General features: G+C 38.3%; 1 protein-coding gene across 4 annotated transcripts in view; it reads right to left on the minus strand.

The window, feature by feature from the left end:
- Positions 1–21,780, minus strand: part of SAMD8 (sterile alpha motif domain containing 8) — a 73,376-nt gene that overhangs the window by 16,543 nt on the left and 35,053 nt on the right. For all 4 annotated transcript variants that reach the window (XM_058543116.1, XM_058543114.1, XM_058543115.1 and 1 more), the window contains exon 2: positions 7,445–8,037. In XM_058543116.1, coding sequence (XP_058399099.1) covers positions 7,445–8,022 — 578 coding nt within the window. In that variant the 5' untranslated portion in view covers positions 8,023–8,037. The remainder of the gene's footprint in view (positions 1–7,444; positions 8,038–21,780) is intronic.

The following is a 21,780-nucleotide window of genomic DNA, read 5'->3' on the forward strand; positions in this document are numbered from 1 at the left end:
GCCCGGGGTTCGCCGGTTCGGATCCCCAGTGAGCACCAACGCACTACTCGTCAAGCCATGCGCACTACTTGTCAAGCCATGCTGTGGCGGCGTCCCATATAAAGTGAAGGAAGATGGGCATGGATGTTAGCCCAGGGCTAGTCGTCCTCAGCAAAAAGAGGAGGATTGGTAGATGTTAGCTCAGGGCCGATCTTCCTCACAAAAAAAATAAATAAATAAAAAAATAAAATGCATTATATATGTATATGCCTTTTTTTCTGTATAGGATTTAATTTTCTTTGGTAATTCAGAGTCATCACTGTCACCAGTGATTATTACACTGAACATGGTAATGACCTCAGGGACTACTGAGAAATAAACGGGAGTTAAGCCTCAGATTGATGTGGTTTTTCCATTATTTGTTTGCTTTTTATCACGCTTCTGTCTTCTCCCTTGCTATTATGGTTATCAGCTATCCCTTCTCACTGTTGTAAGTGAGGCTGCCTCTAGGAGCATCCCTGTCTCCTTCTAATTTTGTTTAAACAATGTACTGAAGCTCTTGCAATTGTGTCAAGCTTCAGAAGCAGACTCTGAAACAAAGGTCAGTGTGAAAGTGATTAAGAGTATTACCAAAGGAAAACCATAGGGTAGTGAGGAAATGAGATCAGGAAGACAAGGAAGCAAGACAAAGCAAAGGTGAGACATCAAGCAAAGCCCTGTGGGGAACTCAGGCAAGGATAACTTTGGCTCAGTCCTGTGGGGAATTTGGGAGACAGTGTAGGTCTGACCTAAAAGTTGTCCCGATTAGGGTGAAGAGAAATGAAATATTTATACCCCCACCTCATCAGTCATTAGTTAAGGGCTGCTGCTGGAGGGATATAAATTTCCAAGCATGTCTGGCTCTCTTTTCAAGCAGGCAAAGTGTATTCTAGCAGCCCAAGAGCAGCTCTCCAACAAAGAGACACATTTGCTGGATGTTGGGAGTATCCAGATGCAAGAAAATGGAAAAGAGATCCGAGGGGATACAGGAGGAACACTGACAGCACCTGCTACCATTCTCCTATGAATCAAGTTCAGATGCAGAAGAGCCCGGAGCTCTGTAGTGGGTGGCACTGTAGAGAGTTAGGCAAAATTTGATTTCAAATTCCCACTGCAAATTGAAAACACATGTCTATACAAAACTTTGTACACAAATGTTCATAGCAGCATTATTAGTAGTAGCCAAAAAGTGGACACAACTCAAACATACATCAACTGATGAATGGATAAACAAAATGTAGCATATCCATACAATGGAATATTTTTCTGTAATAAAAAGGAATGAAGTACTGATACATACTACTATATGGATGAATCTTGAAAACATTATGCTAAGTGAAAGAAGCCAGACACAAAAAAAGGCCACATATTGTATGATTCCATTTATATGAAACGTCCAGAATAGACAAATCCATAGAAACAGAAAGTAGATTAGTGGTTGCCAGGGTCTGGAGGGAGGAGGGAATGGGGTGTGACTGATAACAGATATGAGTTTCTTTTTGTGGTGATGAAAATGTTCTGGAATTAGTGGTGAAGGCTGCACAACTGTGTAAATATACTAAAAACCACTGAATTGTACACTTTAAAATAAAATCCTCATTGCTCTTCCAGACCATTTCCCCTCCCTTCTCCCATTATGCCTCGTTATAGTCATCTATAGAACCTCAGCATTCGTTCTCTCATTTCTTGAAGATTTTAGCTCTGGCTCACTGTCACTCTCTCCAAAACTTCCCCTGTTGTAATTTGTGTTCTTCTCACTCACTTCTCTTTTTACTTCTCCTCCTATGATCTTGTCATTTACTCTACTTCAGTGACCCACACTCCCAAGGTTACACTAATCTTTACCAAGATTATTCTTCATAATCTCAATTTCAAGAATCTTGTATTAACCAATATCTCTTGTCTTTCCAGCTTACTTCTTCTAGTACTCCAACTTCAATAATTCTGAGACCTAAAACCCCTTGATCTTATATTTTCACTGTCCTTCACCTACCTCATATCCTCACATCCCTCCTTATCCACCTGAGTCCATGGTCAGTCATTAAAATCACTCCCTTGCCTCTTCTTCCTTCATCACACTGCCTAGTAATAACCTGCTTAAACCCAATTATCCACCAATTCCGTACCTGTATCTGTGCAGTTGAGTGAGGCTGGTAAAACCACACAATGCCAACATGACTACTAACCTCAAGGAGGCCTTTACTGCTCCATCACACAAGTCTATTCACTCTCCTACATGAGTATTTTACACCTCATCCTTTCTCCTCAAACCTCCAACCCTCTCTCCATTCTACTCTCTGTTCACAGAGAAAATAAAAACACTCACAGGAGCACCTCCTCATGCTTCATCACCACATTTACCTACCTTCTACCTCCGTCTCCATATTTTCTACCTTCTGCTTTATTATGAACAGTCCATGTGCCTAAGACCAGCCTCTCCCACCCACTAGATCGCATCCCTTTTCATCTACTCAAGGACATGGCTCCAACAATTGTAGCCTATCTTTCGTCTAACATCATCCCTCTCCCCCAAAATTGGGTCATCACTATCATCAATACAACAAACATCTTATAATACAGCCCATGCAAAACAAAACCTTGGTGACTCCACATCCTTTCCTCCCCTTCCCAAGCTACAGCTCCATTTCTCTGCTAACCTTACAGGAAATTTGTAAGACCTGATTGTTTCCAATTTCTTTCTTCTCATTCTATTTCTCTCTCATCATTTCTTTGCCCAATTTTGTTACTTTGAAAAATTTTGATCATACCAAAAGAAAAGTTGAAAGAATAAACACTTTATGTTCTTCACCTAAATCCATCAATTGTTTATGATAATTAACATTTTTCCACATTTGCTTTATTTCACTCTTTCATACCTACATACACATACATGCATACTCTTTTTGAGGAGACTGAACCTCCTAAAGTAAGTTGCAGTCATTATGACACTTCTCCCCTAAATACTTCAACACATATCTGCTAAGAGCAGGGATGTCCTCCTCATAACCCAATACACTATTACACCCAGGAAATTGGAACACTGATTTAGTGTTACATTACATTATTTAATACGCAGTCCATACTCAAACTGTCCTGGGGCCGGCCCCATGGCTTAGTGGTTAAGTGCACGTGCTCTGCTACTGGTGGCCTGGGTTCGGATCCCAGGCGGGCACCGACGCACCGCTTGTTGGGCCATGCTGAGGCGGCGTCCCACATAGAGCAACCAGAAGGATGTGCAACTATGACATACAACTATCTACTGGGGCTTTGGGGAGAAAAAAGGGAAAAAAAGCAGGAAGATTGGCAATAGATGTTAGCTCAGGGCCACTCTTCCTCAGCAAAAAGAAGAGGATTGGCATGGTTGTTAGCTCAGGGCTGATCTTCCTCAAAAAAAAAAAATTTCCTAATTGTCCCCAAAATGTCCTTTATAGCAATATTTTTTTCTTAATATAGGATCCAATTAAAGTTCATGCATTGCTCTTGGTTATATCTCTTCAATTTCCCTTACAATTCCCCCTGCCTGGCTTTAGTCTGCCATTACATTGACATCTTTGGAGAGTCCAAATCAGCTGTCTTATAGAATGTTCCATGTTCTGGATTTGTCTGATAATTTCCTCATGATTAGATTTAGGTTACATTTCCTTTTTTTTGGCAAGATTATTATATAGGTGACGCTGTGAACGATCATTTGGTTAAATGATGCATGCCAGATCTTGCCATTGTAAAGGAACCTTATTCCCCCTATAATTAAGTAATATGTGAGATGATACTTTTAGATCACATGAATATCCTGTTCCTTAATGGCCTTTTACCTAATGGATTTTAGCATCCACTAATGACTTTCCTGAATAAATTATTACATGGGAGGCTGCAAAATAGTCAGGCCATCCACATTTATTTGCTGGTATTATTCTTGAAAAACTTCCCCTCTCACTCTATCATTTTTTGCTTGTTTATCACTATGGATTCATGGATTCTTTTTCTTACTCAATATATTATGATCCATTACCGTAATTATTCTTTTTTTTTTTTTCTCCTGTTTTTTTTTTTTTTTTTTTTTGTGAGGAGATCAGCCCTGAGCTAACATCCGCCAATCCTCCTCTTTTTTTTTTTTTTTTTTGCTGAGGAAGACGGCCCTGGGCTAACATCGGTGCCTATCTTCCTCCACTTTATATGGGACGCCGCCACAGCATGGCTTACCAAGCAGTACTTCGGTGCGCGCCCGGGATCCGAACCAGCGAACCCCGGGCCGCCGCAGCGGAGCGCGCGCACTTAACCGCTTGCGCCACCGGGCCGGCCCCCGTAATTATTCTTTTTGATGTCCCAATTGTACTAATTCGATCAGTGGGAGCCCCTTCAAACCAGCCCCTATGTTCTTTTGACATGTTTCCATTAGTTTTGAGCACTTTCTTGCTTTATAGCACAAGATCTGTTTCAGGCTCATTTTGTACTTTCCTTGCCCCAGACCTAAAACCAGTCATTTCTCTAAGGAGCCCTAGTCTCATTCCTTTTAGTAGGTTTTGGTATTTAGAAACCATGATCTGGATCCTCATGGTCTCACTGCTACTAAGTTTATCCTGCAAATCATTTCATATCACAGAAATCTTTCTCATTCTTTTTCATGATTAAATAGTACTCCTTTGTGTAGATGTACCATAGTATATTCAACCAGTTTTCCATGGATAAGCATTTAGATTATTTCCAATATTTACAATTATTACAAATAATGTCACAATGAATAACTTTGTGCATATGCTATTTCATATTTGTGGAGATATACTTTTAGGTAAATTCTTCTTGAACATTCTCTCTTGAACCCATTACAATCAGGCTTTTGTGCTTATTAACTCTTGTCAAGGTCACTGATGACCAACATGTTGCTAAATCCAATGGTCAATTATCCTCATCTTACCTAACCCCTCAGTAGCACTTGACACAGCTAATTATTAATTATTCCTGCCTTCTTAAAATACTTCTTTTACTTGGCTTCCAGGATACTACTCTCTCTTTGCCTTGACCTTCTCTGTCTTCTTTGCTGGTTTTGCCTTACTCTTCTGACCTCTAAATGTTATAATGTTCTTGGGCTCCATCTTCAATTGTCTTCTTTTCCCTTCTGAACTCTTACTTCCTAAGAGACCTTGTCTAACATCATGGTTTTACTGGTAACTCCCAAATTTCAGCCTAGATCTCTCTGAACTCCAACTCAACTTTCCATATCTTACTTGACACCTGATTGGAGTAAAAGATATCTCAAACTGGACATGTCCAAAACCAAAGCCTTAATCTTCTCTCAGGTCAGCTCCTTCTCCAGTTTTCTCTTCTATGTAAAGGGCAACTCCATCCTTCCAGATACTCAGGTCAAATATCTTGGAATAATCCTTGACTTCCCTCTTTCTCTTACACCTTATGTGCAAATCTATCAGCAAATCTTGTTGGCTGTACTTTCAAAACATATATATATATATACATAATTTTACTCTTTCACACCATCTCTACCACTACTAACCTCATCCAATCCACCACCATCTTTGTCTAGATGAATTCAATAATTTAATCCCTGCTTTCCCACTCCCACCTCCAGGCTATTCTCAATACAAGTAGAGTGACTTTTTTTTTTTTTTTTTTTTTTTGTGAGGAGATCAGCCCTGTGCTAACATCCGCCAATCCTCCTCTTTTTTTTTTTTGCTGAGGAAGACGGCCCTGGGCTAACACCTGTGCCCATCTTCCTCCACTTTATATGGGACGCCGCCACAGCATGGCTTGCCAAGCAGTGCGTCAGTGAGCGCCCGGGATCCGAACCAGCGAACCCCCGGGCCGCCGCAGCGGAATGCGCGCACTTAACCTTTAAGCTTGCGCCACCGGGCCGGCCCCTAGAGTGACCTTTTAAAAATGGAAATTAGATCACTCTACCCTTCTCCTAAATACTTTCCAATAGCTTGCCTTTTCACTCAGAATGAAAGCTAAAGTCCTTACAATGATCTATAAAGTTCCTACACAATGTGGGTTCCTGTCTCCTCTCAAGACCGCATCTCCAACTGTTCTCCCCATCTCTCACTTGCTGTTCCTTAAACATGCTAAGCACACTACCAATTCAGGATTTTTGCACCTTGCTGTTTCCTCTGCGTAGAGTACTCTTTCCCCAGACAGCCACACGTTTTCTTCCTTACTTCCTTAGGGTCTTCTGTTTACAGTTGGGAAAACTGTATAGAACAGAGGAGGAGATATAGGGATCTAATAGCTTATTAAACAGCTTTCATTCAATTCTCCTTATTTTACCACAACCTTTTCACCTGTAGTATCCAGCTTTGAGAAATCTGCAACATAGATTGGGTTGGTTCTCAGTTTTCCCAACTGCTGTTTTAGAATTAAGTTATTCTAGGTCTGCTAGTTGCCACTCATCTGCTTTTTTTTTTTGCTGAGGGAGATTCAATCTGAGCTAACATCCATTGCCAATCTTCCTCTTTTTGTATGTGAGCCACTGCCACAGCATGGCCCCTGACGGACGAGTGGTGTAGGTCCGTGCCCAGGAACTAAACCTGGGCTGCTGAAGTGGAGTGTGCCGAACTTAACCACTAGGCCACTGAAGCTGGGCCTCCATCTGCTTTCAAACTTCCAAAAATGTATAGCTGTTTTCTCTTCTCTTACCTGCCCCATCCTTGTGGGCTTACAACTTAAAACAAACAAACAAAATCTCTTTGCTATACTTTTCGTCAGGATTTGAGAGGGAACAAAATGTGATATCTATGTCACTCTGCCACCTTAATGTGGACATTTTAATTCATTTTACTTTAAAAAACACATACTATAAGGCACTTTGAGAAAGGCAAAATGTTTTATAAAAACAAACATGAAAGTACTACAAACTTTAAAAAGATTTTAAAAAGCAAACATATAAAAATTAATGTTTTTGAGTTTTTTTCTATTCTTATTTTTTATATACATATACTATATTCTTTTTTATGCATTCAGTATTTCATAGAAACAATAGAATACTATTAATGAATCAGTTTGTACTATTTTGGAAAATTCCAATTTATTTGGTGATACAGCACTTCCCATATTTTTTGGAAAAGTAGAATCCTGTTCATCACACACACACACACACACACACACACACACACACACACACAAAGTAACCAAATTCCATTTATTACAAACAACATCCAGGAAACCCTTTTAAAATCTGAAGTGCCCAAGGAACTATAATATAGATATAGAAAAATAAATTAAGCAGTGGTCTTTCCCACTCACCTAGGCTTAAGGTCTAATTTACTCTAAGAGAAAAAGGTGATTTCAAAGTAAAGCAAATGGAAAGTATATATCAACCAAAACAACAATAACAAAAAACATAATTATCATAAATATAGTATTATCATTACTGTTATAGCAATCTTCTACAAACTTGGCAACTAGAAACAAAACTTACCTGTCTAAGAATATATCTGGGAGTGGGGGATAGGTCTGCATGTCAGGTACTCGCTCGTGGACTATTACCATAATGAAAGATGTAAACCCAAATACTATAAAAACATATATACAACTCAATATGGTCTTCCAGTACTCTGGGTCCAATCTTCGAACAGAGTGTTTGTTTTTACCGTTCATATACTGGTACTGATCAGAATTCAAATCAGTGATGGGTCCATCACAGTCATGTGAAGGCTCCCCATTACAGAGCCACTCTGCACTCTGAAGAGCACTGATGAAAGGGGTCATAGAACCCATGGGACTGTCACTGTTGTATCCCATGTCTTCTAAAACATCAATATGTATTTTCTGCAATTTTCGGACTGAAAGCATTAACCTTTTAATGTCCCCTAAGACTTTGATTTCCAGAGGAGGAGACCGGAGATCATACTCAGTCAACGTTAGCAATGTGATTCCATCAAGTCGGTGCTTATTGCATAAAATGTCCACATATTCAAAAAAGCCTTCATCCTTCAGCCAAATAGCTACATGCTTTGTTGTCCAGCGGCGAATGCAGAGTTGATTAGGACCGGCCATTTCCTCCTCCACTGCCTGTCAAGGGAATACAGGAAAACAAAACAAAAACTTGAATGTGTCCTAACAACTCCTTTGAAGACCAAATACACACTAACATACCAGAAACAACAATTTACCTGTACTGCCCTATTGGCTTCTACAAGAGAGTAAAAGAAAGAAAAATTATTCAATATGAGTGGTTTTCAATAGATTAACATTCTAATAATTTTATGCATATCATATAACCCCAGTAGCAGAAGGAGGGCTAATGATCAAACATGTTTACAAAACATTATTTTACAAATGGCTTTTCCACACCATAGCAGCCATAACTTAATTAGGAAAATCCCATTTTAATACTTTTCATAAAATGAGATATACAGAAAAATTTGTTACATGTAAAAGTAAATCAAATTTTGGAAATGTTCATGGAGTAAGTATCTCCCCCTCCTCTAAAAAGAAAAGAACAATAAAAACCACCACAAAGGCAAATAGAGATAACTAATTTCAGGAAACCCCTTGGATTAAGTGTATTTCTTTCTTTTTTTTCTTTGCTGAGGAAGACCGGCCCTGAGCTAACATCTATTGCCAATCCTCCTCTTTTTTTTTTTTTTCCCTTTTTCTCCCCAAAGCCCCAGTAGATAGTTGTATGTCATAGTGGCACATCCTTCTAGTTGCTGTATGTGGGATGCTGCCTCAGCATGGCCGGACAAGCAGTGCGTCAGTGCGCGCCCAGATCCGAACACAGCCGCCAGTAGGGGAGCGCGCGCACTTAATGGCTAAGCCACAAGGCCGGCCCTGGATTAAGCGTATTTCTATCCTCTATATAGATAACAATTTCTACAACAGATATAAATCCTTTAAACTAGATATAAAGATCTATAAATATCTTCATAGCTCAGTTCTTTCTCTATCTTGAATATTTCATTATAGAACTGAAAAAGGAATTTCCTTCTTAAACTATCATTGAAATTTTAGTGATAAAAATTTCAAAAGAAAGCTGTTATTTCAATGTACCCAGAAATCTGAAGACCCAAACTTTATATTGCAATTATAAAAGGCCAATAATGTACTGTTTCAAAAAGTACTAATAATTTTTACCACTTTGATCCCACACAGATCTGTTTATGTTCTTTTTCCATTTTAAAACCTTCAGTTACTTGGGTGTATATCAGGTTTATAAACTTTATCAGATACACGGGAGACAAAGGCCTACATGGAAAAAACCTATTTCTCTAAAGTACTTTCTCAACTACTAAAGCCTGTGAGTTTTATGACATTTTCCAGATCTCTAAAGACCATTTCTCCTACTGAGATGATTTTTAAAAAACATTCTAGGCAAACCTAAAGCATGAAAAAAAAAGAATACAGAATGATACAACAAACACCCATGTGCCCACTACCCAGCTTGAAAAAAAAGAAACAATTCCAATACAAATGTTCTGTTTCTTAATTGAGTATTAGTTACACAGGTATGTTCATTTTGTGAAAATTCACCAAGTTGTACCCTTATGATCTATTTTTCTCTACGTATGTTAAACTTCATTTAAAAAGCAAAACAAAGCATCAGTGTAAGTGAATGTGTTTCCCTGATAGCATCCCCTTCCTCCTTCCAGATGTAATAATTCCTGATTTTGGTGTTTATAATTCCCTTATAACACGCATTTTTGGCTATGAAAAATCTTCTATACTTCTTTATGCTGAGGAAAGAAAAAGCTGCTACTGTTTTGTATTCTTCCCCTATCCACACAAACTCTTGCCATGAAGACTTATAATCACTTGAAAAAGGCAAATACTTAACTACATGAGCACCACTTGCAGCATCAAAAATATTCAGCAAACAAGAAATATATACTTATTAAATATTTATTTCTTAATTACTAAAAAGCAATCCTAGTTTTTGGAAGCCTTAAATCATATTTTGTTTCCAAACAGAGTTTTTAATATTATCTATCCACAACAGCTTTTCAGTCTTAGAAAATTAACAGCACATCTATCTATAAGGAATCTGTATGTTTTAAAAGGCTATCTAATCCTTATATACTGTAGAGCTACAAAAACTCTTACTCAACTCTTCTTTTTAGCTACTACATCATTGCCATCCCAAAGGCCAAGGAATTATGATTTATTCACTTTAACACATGAAATTTATACAAATTTATGTATCATTTTATATCATTTATTACATATGTATAAAATTTCATTAAAAATATGATTTTGCTATGTTCACATACATAGCCAGATGGTTTCATCCTACCCACTACATACAAATCTTTTCCCCAAGTTATGCTCTGAATAAATTACTATATCCTTGAATATCCAACAAGTACATACTATAAACTCTGCAGAAGTTACCATGTAGCAAATTTGAGAAACTCATCTCACACAAAACAAGCCCAGATTTCTTCTGTCATTTTATTTCTATTTGGGTACATTTCCCCTTTCTCTAATAGCTTACCACCAGTGGGTTCCAAGTCACTCCCATCCTTGTAGCATTATTCTTTAGTACAGTTTGATCTCATACACTGCTCAAAATGATCTTCTCTTTCATGTTTTTTTTCCTGTCTTATATTACCAGTTCTTTACACTCTCAATCAGGCTAACAAATGCTTTGAAGTGGGTGTTTTAGCTGCTAAAAAATATGAGTTATCATACAGGAAGCCTCCTAGAAGTCTTTGAGCCCACTGTGGCAAAGCCCTAAAAACATGATGTCACTGTTGTGTTTCATCAGGTCAGGGCATGTACTTTAATTGTATTTTACCCATATAGTTAGAGGCCTATATTTAAATAACACTGTGAAGATTTGCATTAAAGAGGTATATTAAAAGATGATAAAAGGCTTTAGGGCCAATTTAATATTTATGATGTACCATAGGAACTACAGAGAATAGAAGATTTTGAACAAAGAATATGACAGCTATAGATTTCATACAAATCGAAAAAATGAAGAAATTAGGTCAGCAAATGTTTAACAACACTTTCAGCTTTAACCAATAATTAATACGAATCAATTATCAGTTAAAACGACTTCTGCTTCCGACCAAGATATACTAAGAGTGACCAGATTACCCTCCCACCTGAAACAACCAAAAAATAAATAAAATATATGGGAAAAAAGCCCAGCTTCAAAACACTGGGCATCAGACAACAAAGGAGATCCCTGAGAGAGCCCTACTGCTCTCGAGCCTCTAACAGGTTTACAAACTTTATCAGATACATGGGAGACAGAGGCCTACATGGAAATAAGGTGAGCCCTACTGTCCCAGCTTACTGCCTTGAGAGTTTCTACGCCATCAGCGGCACAGGATGGAAACTGGCTGAGGCCTGGCAGACTCACTGAGTGGAGAAGATAGAACTGAGAGTCTGGGGAGGCTAGTGTTCATGGGATAGAATACTGGAGAGGAGAAAGATGCACAGACAGAGAACCTGTTATGGACTGAATGTCTGTGTCTCCCCAAAATTCATATGTTGAAATCCTAACCCCCAATGTGATGATATTAGGAGGTAAGTAGGTCATGAGAGCAGAGCCCTCATGAATGGGATTAGTGCCCTTATAAGAGATACCCCAGAGAGTTCCCTCACCCTTTCCACCATGTGAAGACACAGCTAGAAGATGACCACCTACGAACCAACAAGCAGGCCCTCATCAGATACCAAATCTGCTTGTACTTTAATCTTTGACTCCACAGCCTCCTGAATTGTGAGAAATAAATGTGTGTTGTTTAAGCCACCCAGTCTATAGTATTTTTGTTACAGCAGCCTGAACAGACTAAGATAGAACTCCAGAGATCTGCAAAGGGTCTCCCTTGAATACACAGTTGAATGCTGATCAGCACACATATGTGAAGAAACCAAACAGGACTGAGAAAAGAACTATCCAGAAAGAGTAGAGGGAACACTGCCCAGTACTCACACAAAGCCAATAAAAGCGCCTACCCCAAACAACTAGACTGAAAAAAAAATCTCATGATTCATGGGGCTTTGGGTAGAGTATACAGGAAGACCTTGCCATAGTAGTGAGGCAAAATTAACCCTAAAGCAGTAGTTCTCACCTGAGGGCAATTTTCCCCTACCCCCAACATCTGGCAATTTCTGGAGACATTTTTGGTTGTCAAAACTAGTGGGTCATCTAAAGATTAAAGGCTAGGGATGCTGTTAAACATTCTACAATGCACAGGACAGCCTCTCACAACAAAGAATTATCCGACCCAAAATGTTACAGTGCTGATATTAGGAAATCCTGCCCTAGATTAAACATGTCTCTGGTCCAGCCAAGCAAATCTTAAACGCAAGATCCAAAGGGATCAAATTGCTTTCAAGTAATTTGACCACATCCCACAGCAAAGCTCAAGAATATTAATAGGAACACAAAAGTATTCAGTACCCGAGAGGTAAAATTCACAATGTCTGGCATCCAATCAAAGATTACCAGGCAGTAGCTAGTCAAAATCAACCCAGAACTGACACAAATAATAGTTTAGCAGACAAAGAAATTAACACAGTTACATTAACTGTATTACATATGTCCAAAAAGTTAAATAGAGACATGAACACACAGAAAACACCCAACTCAAACTTCTAAAGATGAAGTTACAATATATGTAGTGAAAAATACAGTAAATGGGATTAACAGCTGATTAGACATTACAGAAGATAAGAATAATAAACTTGAAGACATAACAATAAAATTATTCAAAATAAAACACAGAAAGAAAAGAGTATTTTAAAAAATGAAGAGAATATTATTCAGCCTTTAAAGGAATCCTGAAGACATTGTGCTATGTGAAATAAACCAGACACAAAAGGACAAATATTGTACGATTCACTTAGATGAGGTACCTAGAATAGTCAAATTCATAGAGACAAAAAGTAGAATGGTGGTTTCCAGAGACTGGGGACAGGGGACAAGGGAAGTTATTATTTAATGGGTACAGAGTTTCCATTTGGGATGACAAAAAAGTTCTGGAAATGGATGGTGGTGATGGCTGCACAACAATGTCAAGGTACTAAATGCCACTGAACTGTACACTTAAAAGTGGTTAAAATAAGTTTATGTTATGTATACTTTACTATGATTTAAAAAAATGAAAAGAACATCAGTGAGAGGTGGGACAACTTCAAACAGCCTAACAGATGTGTGATTGTTCTCCCCAAAGGAGGAGAGAGACAGGAGAAGACAGAAACAAATATTTGAAGTAATAATGGCCAAAAATTTTCCAAATTTGGTGAAAACTATAAATACACATATCCAAAACCCTCAATAAACTCCAAACTTAAGAAACACAAAGAAAACTACACCAAGGCATATCATAATCAAATTGCTCAAAACCAATGACAATGAAAAAAATCTTAAAAGCAAAAAGAGAAAACAGATGCATTATGTACACAGGAACAAAGATAAGAACGATAGCAGATCTATCACTGGGAACAATGCAAGCTAGAGACAGAGAAACATCTTTAAAGCACTGAAAGAAAAAAACTGGCAACCTTTAATTCTGTGCCCAGTGAAATATGTTTCAAAAACAAATATAAAATAAATACTTTTTTAGACATACAAAATCTGAACGATTTCATCACTAGTATACCTGCACTACCAGGAATGTTAAAAGGAAGTCTTTCAGGCAGAATGAAAATGCTACCATATGAAAATATGAATCTACACATGTGCTGAATACCAGAAATGGTAACTACATATAGTAAACATATAAGTAAAATATATGTCAACAATAGCACAAAATTTGGCAGAAATGGACTACTAAAACACCACTCTTCCAGAAAAGGAGTGAATATTTCTGCATTCATCGCATGAGGCCAGTATTACCCTGACACCAAAACCAAACAAAAGACATTACAAGAAAATAAAACTATAGCCTGATAACCTTTGAGAACATAGGTACAAAAATTTTAAACAAATCTTAGCAAATCAAATCCAACAATGTTTAAAAAGGATACATCATAACCAAGCGGTGTTTATCCCAGGAATGCAAAGTTAGTTTAACACTTGAAAATTAAAATAATTCACCGTATTAACAAGCTAAAACAGAGAAACCACATGATCATCTCAAAAGACACAAAAAAAGCAAATCCAATACTCATTCCTGATAAAAACTCTCAGCAAACCAGAAATAGAGAGAAACTTCATCAACTTGATAAAGGGCATCTTTGAGAAACCTATAGCTAACATCATACTTAATGATGAAAGACTGAATACTTTCCCTTTAATATCAGGAACAAAGCAAGACCGTTCACTCTCACCATTTTTATAAAACACTGGACATTCTGGCGAGCAGAGTAGGGCAAGAAGAAGAAAAAAAAGGCACACAGATTAGAAAAGAAGAAACAAAACTGTATTTGCAGACAATACGCTCATTTATGTAGAAAATTCAATGTAATCTATACATTAAAAAAAAGCTACTAGAGGGGCCGGCCCAGTGGCGCAAGCGGTTAAGTGCGTGCGCTCGGCTGCGGCAGCCCGGGGTTCACAGGTTCGGATCCCGGGCACACATGGACACATTGCTTGTTAAGCCATGCTGTGGTGGAGTCCCATATAAAGCAGAGGAAGATGGCCATGGCTGTTAGCTCCGGGCCCATCTTCCTCAAGGAAAAAATGGGAGGATCGGCATCAGATGTTAGCTCAGGGCTGGTCCTCCTCACACACAGAAAAAAGCTACTAGAACTAGTAAGTTAGTTTAGCAAGATTGCTGGATATAAGATTGACACGCAAAAGTCAATTGTATTTCTACATACTAGCAATAAACAATCAAAAATTGAAATTTATAAAACAACACCATTTACAATAGCATCAAAAAATATAAAATAATCAAGCATAAATCTGACAAACATGGGAAAGACCTCTACACTAAAAACTAAAAACACTGCTAAGAGAAATTAAAGATCTAAATAAATAGTGCGAGATGGGTGGGTCAGAAGACTCATTATTGTTAAGATGTCAATCTCTCTCAAATTTGATCTATAGATTCAATGCAATTCCAATCAAACTCCCAAAAGACTTTTTTGTAGATATTGATGAACTTACTTCAAAAGTTCATATGGAAATGCAAAGGACCCAGAATAACCAAAAGAACTTTGAAAAAGAATAAAATTAGCTGATTTCAAGACTTACCATACAGTATTTGTTTTCTACTGTTATGTAACAAATTACCATAAACTTAGCGGCCACTCAAATTTCTTGCCATGTGGCCTCCTCTTATTCCAAAAAATAGCAGCTTCCGTGTTGAATCCCCCTTGTGCTTGGAATCTCTTTCTCCAGGAAAAGCCCAGTCATTTTAAGGGCTTGCTTGATTACGTCAGGTCCACTGAAGATAATCTCCCTTTTTTAGTTCTCTGAGCCACGTAACACAACCTAATCACAGGAGTGATAGCCCATCATATTTACAGGTCCCTCCCATTATACAAAGGTCATTGTGATACCAGCTCAACACAAGGTTGACATAAGGGAAGCCATATTGTAGAAAAGAAACCATATTGTAACTTTTAATGACCTCTGATTAACTAACCCAGACACGCTCTGTAGATTTCATGGCCCCTTCCAGTTGCCAGAAGTTGATAACTTTGTTCTTTTGCATTCCTTAGGAATGTGATGACACCCAGGCAGAGAGTCTATGCTGACAGCCATCATCAATGACGACTGAAACATCAGGGTATAGGGCGTTGCTCCAGTCTGTGATGCATATCCAGTAAAACAAAAGACTATCGGGAACTAAGACCAGATAGATGTCTGCCCCCCACCTGGAGACCAGCTCCCTATATAACTGGTCTGTAGTCTTTATTCTGTAAGATGGTTCTTTTGGACATTATTCGGCCATCTTCCCCCTTGCTAGCAAGCTATAATAAAACTCTTTCTCTCCTACCACTTTGCCTTTTGACTATTGGCATGTCTTGCAACGGGCAGATGACTCCCCTCGGGCGGTAACAAATTTGGTCACTCTGGTGGGATATTAAGTCCTGTTCCTGGCCAGAGAACCTTGAATGGGCAATCTGTCGGGTAAGTCCCTCACAGCTCCTGAAGCTCTCTTTGTCTCGGGGATCTGCCCTTCCGGCTTTCCCATACCGATGCTGGCTGCCTCCCAATGCTGACTGTGGTAGGAAATGAAATGGCTATGTCTGGGGAGTCCACAGGCTCAAAATGGAATAGGGTAAGTCACCCTGGGGATGCCCATGAACTCCCTTCTCCTCCATCTGGGGTCCTTCCATTTACAGCAGGGTCCTCTTGGGTCCAACAGGACCATCTGGGCACGCACTCAGAGTGGGAACAGTTGTAGGTTTTTTTGACCCTAAATCTGCGAACTAGTTCACTGGTGTCTGGCTTGTCTGTGTCAGCAGAAGCCTAAAATTGGCTGTTTGGGGACCCAGTTTCCTGGTGATTGTAACAAACTCTCTTTAGAAAATTACCTTGTTTGTTGCAGCCACCTTGGGAAAAGCCCCTTAAAATGAAGACAACTGTAAACAGCTGGCAAGGTAACCTGGGAAAATTTTAAATTACAGTGGCCATTTTGGGCTCCTTTTGAGCTTTTGAACTGAGAAACAAAGAAATCTTTAAAGAGTCAAAGGCCTCACTCCTGGGAGCTCTCCTCTGGTTTCTGGGCTTGATCATCTCGGCGACCCCAAGTGAGGTGCCCTCTCTTGGTGGTCCTGGTTTCTGGTTTCTGTTAATCTCTTTGGGCACCTGGAGTGATTCTAGGTTGGCCCCTGGGTCAGTCCTTTGACTGACAAGGCTGCAGTTTCTGGCTTCAGAGAGTTCGTGTTCCACCCCTAGGAGCTCTCCTCTGGCTTTTGGTTTTGGAGAGTCCCCACTCCACCTGTGGGAGCTCTCCTCTGGTTTTTGGGTACCTAGAGTGATTCCAGATTGGCCTCTGGGTCAGTCATTTGACTGACAATCTGAAACTCTGTTTTGTCTCCTGTCAAGAACCTGCTGAGTATTTTAGATGCCTAGTGAGTAATTTATTCTATAAACTGTCCTGCCAGGGTTGTGTGCCACAGCATGGAAACTGTTGTTTGTGTGACCCTTATCTTGATAACCCTTGGGAAGAGGCTGTGAGGACAAGGCCTGATCACTTCTTTCCTTTCTTTGTCTCATTCGTCACCTCCTCTGTTGTCACCAAGTCAAGGTTAAGTCCAGGCTGGACCTGAGCAGAACCTGGATCTGCTGTAAAATCGAAAACTTGAAAACCTCTTGCCAGGGACTTAACTCTCAACTCCGGTGTTGGGAGCCCCAGCCCCCGGCCTGCTTTAGGCCTTTGCCTCTTGCCTCCCTGGCTTGCCTTGTGTCGGCTCAGGGACGAAGTGCCCAGGCTGAGCAGGACTTGACTAAATCTTATAACTATATTGACACCCTCAGTTGAGCAATGCACCCTTCTCTGGGCCCCCTGTCAGTCAGACACCAGCTTTACTGCCATAAGGAATACCCCAAGCACCCCTGGAGACTCACCCCTCAGGTGCATTTTAACTAATTGGAAATACTTCAATTGGATGTGTTATGCCCCAGAAACCCCATCTTGGAGAAAACTTGACTGCTTTCTCTTGCCTTTATGATGTAAATTCTCTCTTCCCATCTTCTCTAGGACCTAAGAGCCATTGTTTGAAATGAAAATGTTTCTCATAAACTAGTGAATTTTGTATTGCACCTGACTCATAAAACTTTAACGGAAGCTATAAGGTCTCTGTCTGTGTCTACCTGTTTGCTTATGTGTGTCTATATGTATGTTACATATGTGTGATATTTTACTTCCAGATGGTATGGCCAAAATTAAGAGCTCTGTTTAATTGGCTTAAAGTAGGCACTCATATAAATTATTTCTAAACATAATAGAAACTAACCCAAATGTCTTTCAAGTTAACCTGATATAAATTAATCTTTGGTAAATGAGAACTTGTTTAAATTTGTTGGTTTGATTGAAATGGGCATGTCCTGAGAGTTGTCAGTATTTGGATATGATGCAGATGTGCAGCCTGGGTTTACTAGTCAGATAGGCTCATGTTGCCCCTGTTACAAATTTGTCAACAAGATAATAGCTTTAAATGATAGCTAATTTTGTCTAACGTCTCATGAAGTTTTCAGGAGTAGTCAAAACACAATTGGTGGAAACAAACGATTTAGATAGATGAAAATGGTTAAGAGTTTTTTGGGTACAATAATTATGTTTTATAGTCTGTATACTTGAAAAATCAGCTTCCAAATTCTTTTTAGTAACTTAAAACTTTAAGAGTTTTGCTAAATTAAGTTAAATGATAAAAATCTGTTGAGTATCTAGATCATTTCCACATAAAATATTAGAAATTGATTATTAAGCATAGATTTGTCTGCCTCTGGTTTCTTATCTCAGAGAAACTAAAAATGCTTGGGTTTGTTGATAGACATGTTTTGTACATGCTGAGGAATTTTCTATGAGAAAGAATGTATTTCCAGAAAGTCTGTATACAAGGAAAGTAAAACGTTTTCAGTAGAGAAGGTATAAAGAATAGAGATATTTGTTTGTTTTTGTTAAGAAAGATAAATTTGTCCTAAGTACTAGGAAAGAAAAAGTGAAAAATCTTGGGACAAATTCTGAACATAAAAAGTGACAGAAAGTTTGTGAAAGTAAAACCCTGAGGAGTTTTATGCATGGTCAAGTTGGCTAATATTAAAGTAAATCCAATTAAGTAAATGAGTTTTAATGTCAAAAATGGGCTGGTGCAAAACTGGAATTTGGTCTCCTCTCTTTTAGGGGGATAACTATTGGTGTGCTCTTGATAAAGAGATTATAAAAGGTTTTTCTTTACCTTTGAGTAAATCTATGTAAAAGACAGAAAATCTGTGTTTCATTAAAATAATTTCCTATGTTCAGAAAGACTGAGGTCTCTCTATTATTATTATTTTTTTTTTTAACTATTTGGCTCTGTTTGCTTTCAAGATCTTTGGTTGTCACCACGGTTGAATGGACAGCTAAGCATTGTTTCATGGGGACCTATGATATTGTGTAGGTAAATGTTAGCAATATAAATGTTTTACAAATTATACAACTTTCTAAAATTCTGATCTGCCCTGGTTGCCAGCCATAATTCCAGTTATTATCTTGAAGTGTTGTATGTCACCGAAATAGGGGAACCTCAAGAGAAGAGGAGAATTCACTCAAATCTAAGGCACTGCAGGTGGAGCCTGATGACAAATCCTTGGCTTGGCTTTCCTGGCCTTGAGAGGCCTTTAAAGTTCAATCTGAGATTCCTTATAAAAAGTTCTAGCAAAGCAGATTTTAAAAAGCCTATATAATCAATTGCTATTCTTGCTGGACTTATATAAATAACTGGACCAAGTTTTATTGAAACTAGACTTATTTTCCAAATGAATTAGTCTTAATTTGGCTATCTCTTGTAAGAAAATGAGGGTGATATTAGAGAGAAAAATTATGTTTCAGTAGAAACTGTAGTATACATTCATGGATATTAGATTCTGGCTCTGTTAATTGTCTTTGAGGTTTCTGTTTTATATCTGTTAACTGGACTGGATCCTGAATTCTTCCAGTCTCCTGAAAAATCTGGCTACAAATCTTCAAATTAACGTTTTCAACTTTTTCCGTCATTTTCATCTTGAATCATTGAGAACTGAGCCTGCCCTTTTTCCTGAAGCCTTCCAAACTGAAGCTGGACAACTTGACATAAACTTAAGACAGATTCATGTCTGCTGCTGTGTAAGCCACTCAGAAAAATAGCTGAACACCCGATGACATCATCAGAGATATTTCAAACGGCAAAAGATGCTTCGACTCTGACACCTAGAAATTGTTTGACTGGCTGCCTCCTGGGCTCAGAAACTGGTTTATAATTTGCTCCCATCATTAACTTTGTTTTTCTCTTTATTTCTCTAGAAATGCTTCTTATTGAATACCTGGTTACATGCTTACACAATATAGGCCTAACTTTGGGAGCCCACCTGCATTACCCTCTTACTAAGAGGCTGGTTCAATGAGATGGAACAACCTATGCCCCTCATCAGCAGGGTATCCCTCAAAATTGAGGAACAAGTAACAAAAGGGGGGAACTGATACCGGCTCAACACAAGGTTGACATAAGGGAAGCCATATTGTAGAAAAGAACCCATATTGTAACTTTGAATGACTTCTGATTCTTGTTATCTTTAAAGTAAATCAGGGCATTGGGCATTGCTCAAGTCTCTGCATATCCAGTAATAAAAATATTATCAGGAACTAAGACCAGATGTCTGCCCCACCTGAAGACCAGATATCTGCCCCACCTGAAGACCAGATGTTTGCTCCACCTGAAGACCAAACATCTGCCCCACCCAGAGACCAGCCCTTTATTAAACTAGCCTGTAGTCTTTGTTCTGTAAGATTGTTCTTTCGGATATTGGTCGGCCATCTTCCCCCTTGCTAGCAAGCTGTAATAAAACCTTTTCTCTCCTACCGCTTTGCCTCTTGACTATTGGCATGTCTTGCGGCAGGCAGATGATCCCCCTTGGGCGGTAACAATTGGAGGTCATTTTAGAATTCTGTCTATCACACTATCCTAATCAAGACAAAGTGGTACTGGCATAAAGATACACAAATCAATGGAACAGAATAGAGAATCTAGAAATAGACCTACATAGATATGGATATCTGATTTTCTACAAATATGCAAAGGCAATTCAGTGGAGAAAGGATAGTGTTTTCATCAAATGGTATTGGAACAAATGGATATCCATATGCAAAAAAAAAATCAATCCATACCTCTCACCACATATAAAAATTGATTTGAAATGCATCATAGACAATGTAAAACCTAAAACTAGAAAACTCCTAGAAGAAAACATAGGAGAAAATCTTTTTGACCTTAGCTTTCTCAGATATGACACCAAAAGCAAAATCCATAAAAGAACAAATTGATAAATTCGACTTCATTAGTCTAAGTAGGGGACTGAATGACTTATATCGTTTTTAGTCTGCAAATTTCTGCATTGTTTGAATCTTTATAGTCATATATTTCTATAACAAAAAGACAGAAAAATATATAGAAGCAGTACATATTCACTGACGAACATTTAAAATATAACTTTAAAATTACCCCCCAGAGAACTATTGCTTGTGATTTGTTATATATCTCTCACACACAGAATTTTAAAGAGAAATAATACCACAGATAGTTCTGTATCATTTTACTTAACATCATTACATGAATCCTGTCTGATGTTAATTTATCCTTTGAAAAGGATGTTCCACTGTATGGCTACAATAAATTGTCGCCTCCCTATTGTTGGCAATTCTTCACAATTTTATTACTATTACAAATAGTACTACAGTGTCTTAGGTTACGTTTCTAGAAGTGGAATAACTATATCAAAGAATCTGAGGTGTTATTTAGACACAAACTCTCAGGTACATCATTAAAGCTTGATACACATTAAAAAGCATTGCAAAATGCTAATTCGTACATATAAAGGCAACATTTCAATGTGAGATAAAATTTAAAAGAAGTTTATTCTGATATCATGAGCAATTAAGAAATTACTTAATTATCAAAGGTCAATACTGTATTATCAAGGCACTGAGAGAACAGACCACTCCTGCAGAATCTTACTATCAACAGGCACCAGTCAAATTTAGTTTCAAGTCATAGATAATGGATAAACAAAAGCAGCTGATTGTTCTGTACAAAGTGGAACAAAAGATATCTTATCTTTTGGGTGAAATCTGGTTAGAAATTTTTGAAAACTATAAAAAAAACACAATTTTCAGCACATCAACTCTTTTATTTACTAGCAAACCTATTCATTTTCTCTCCAAATTT

Source organism: Diceros bicornis, chromosome 6 (assembly GCF_020826845.1).
Source record: "Diceros bicornis minor isolate mBicDic1 chromosome 6, mDicBic1.mat.cur, whole genome shotgun sequence".
Lineage (NCBI taxonomy): Eukaryota > Metazoa > Chordata > Mammalia > Perissodactyla > Rhinocerotidae > Diceros > Diceros bicornis.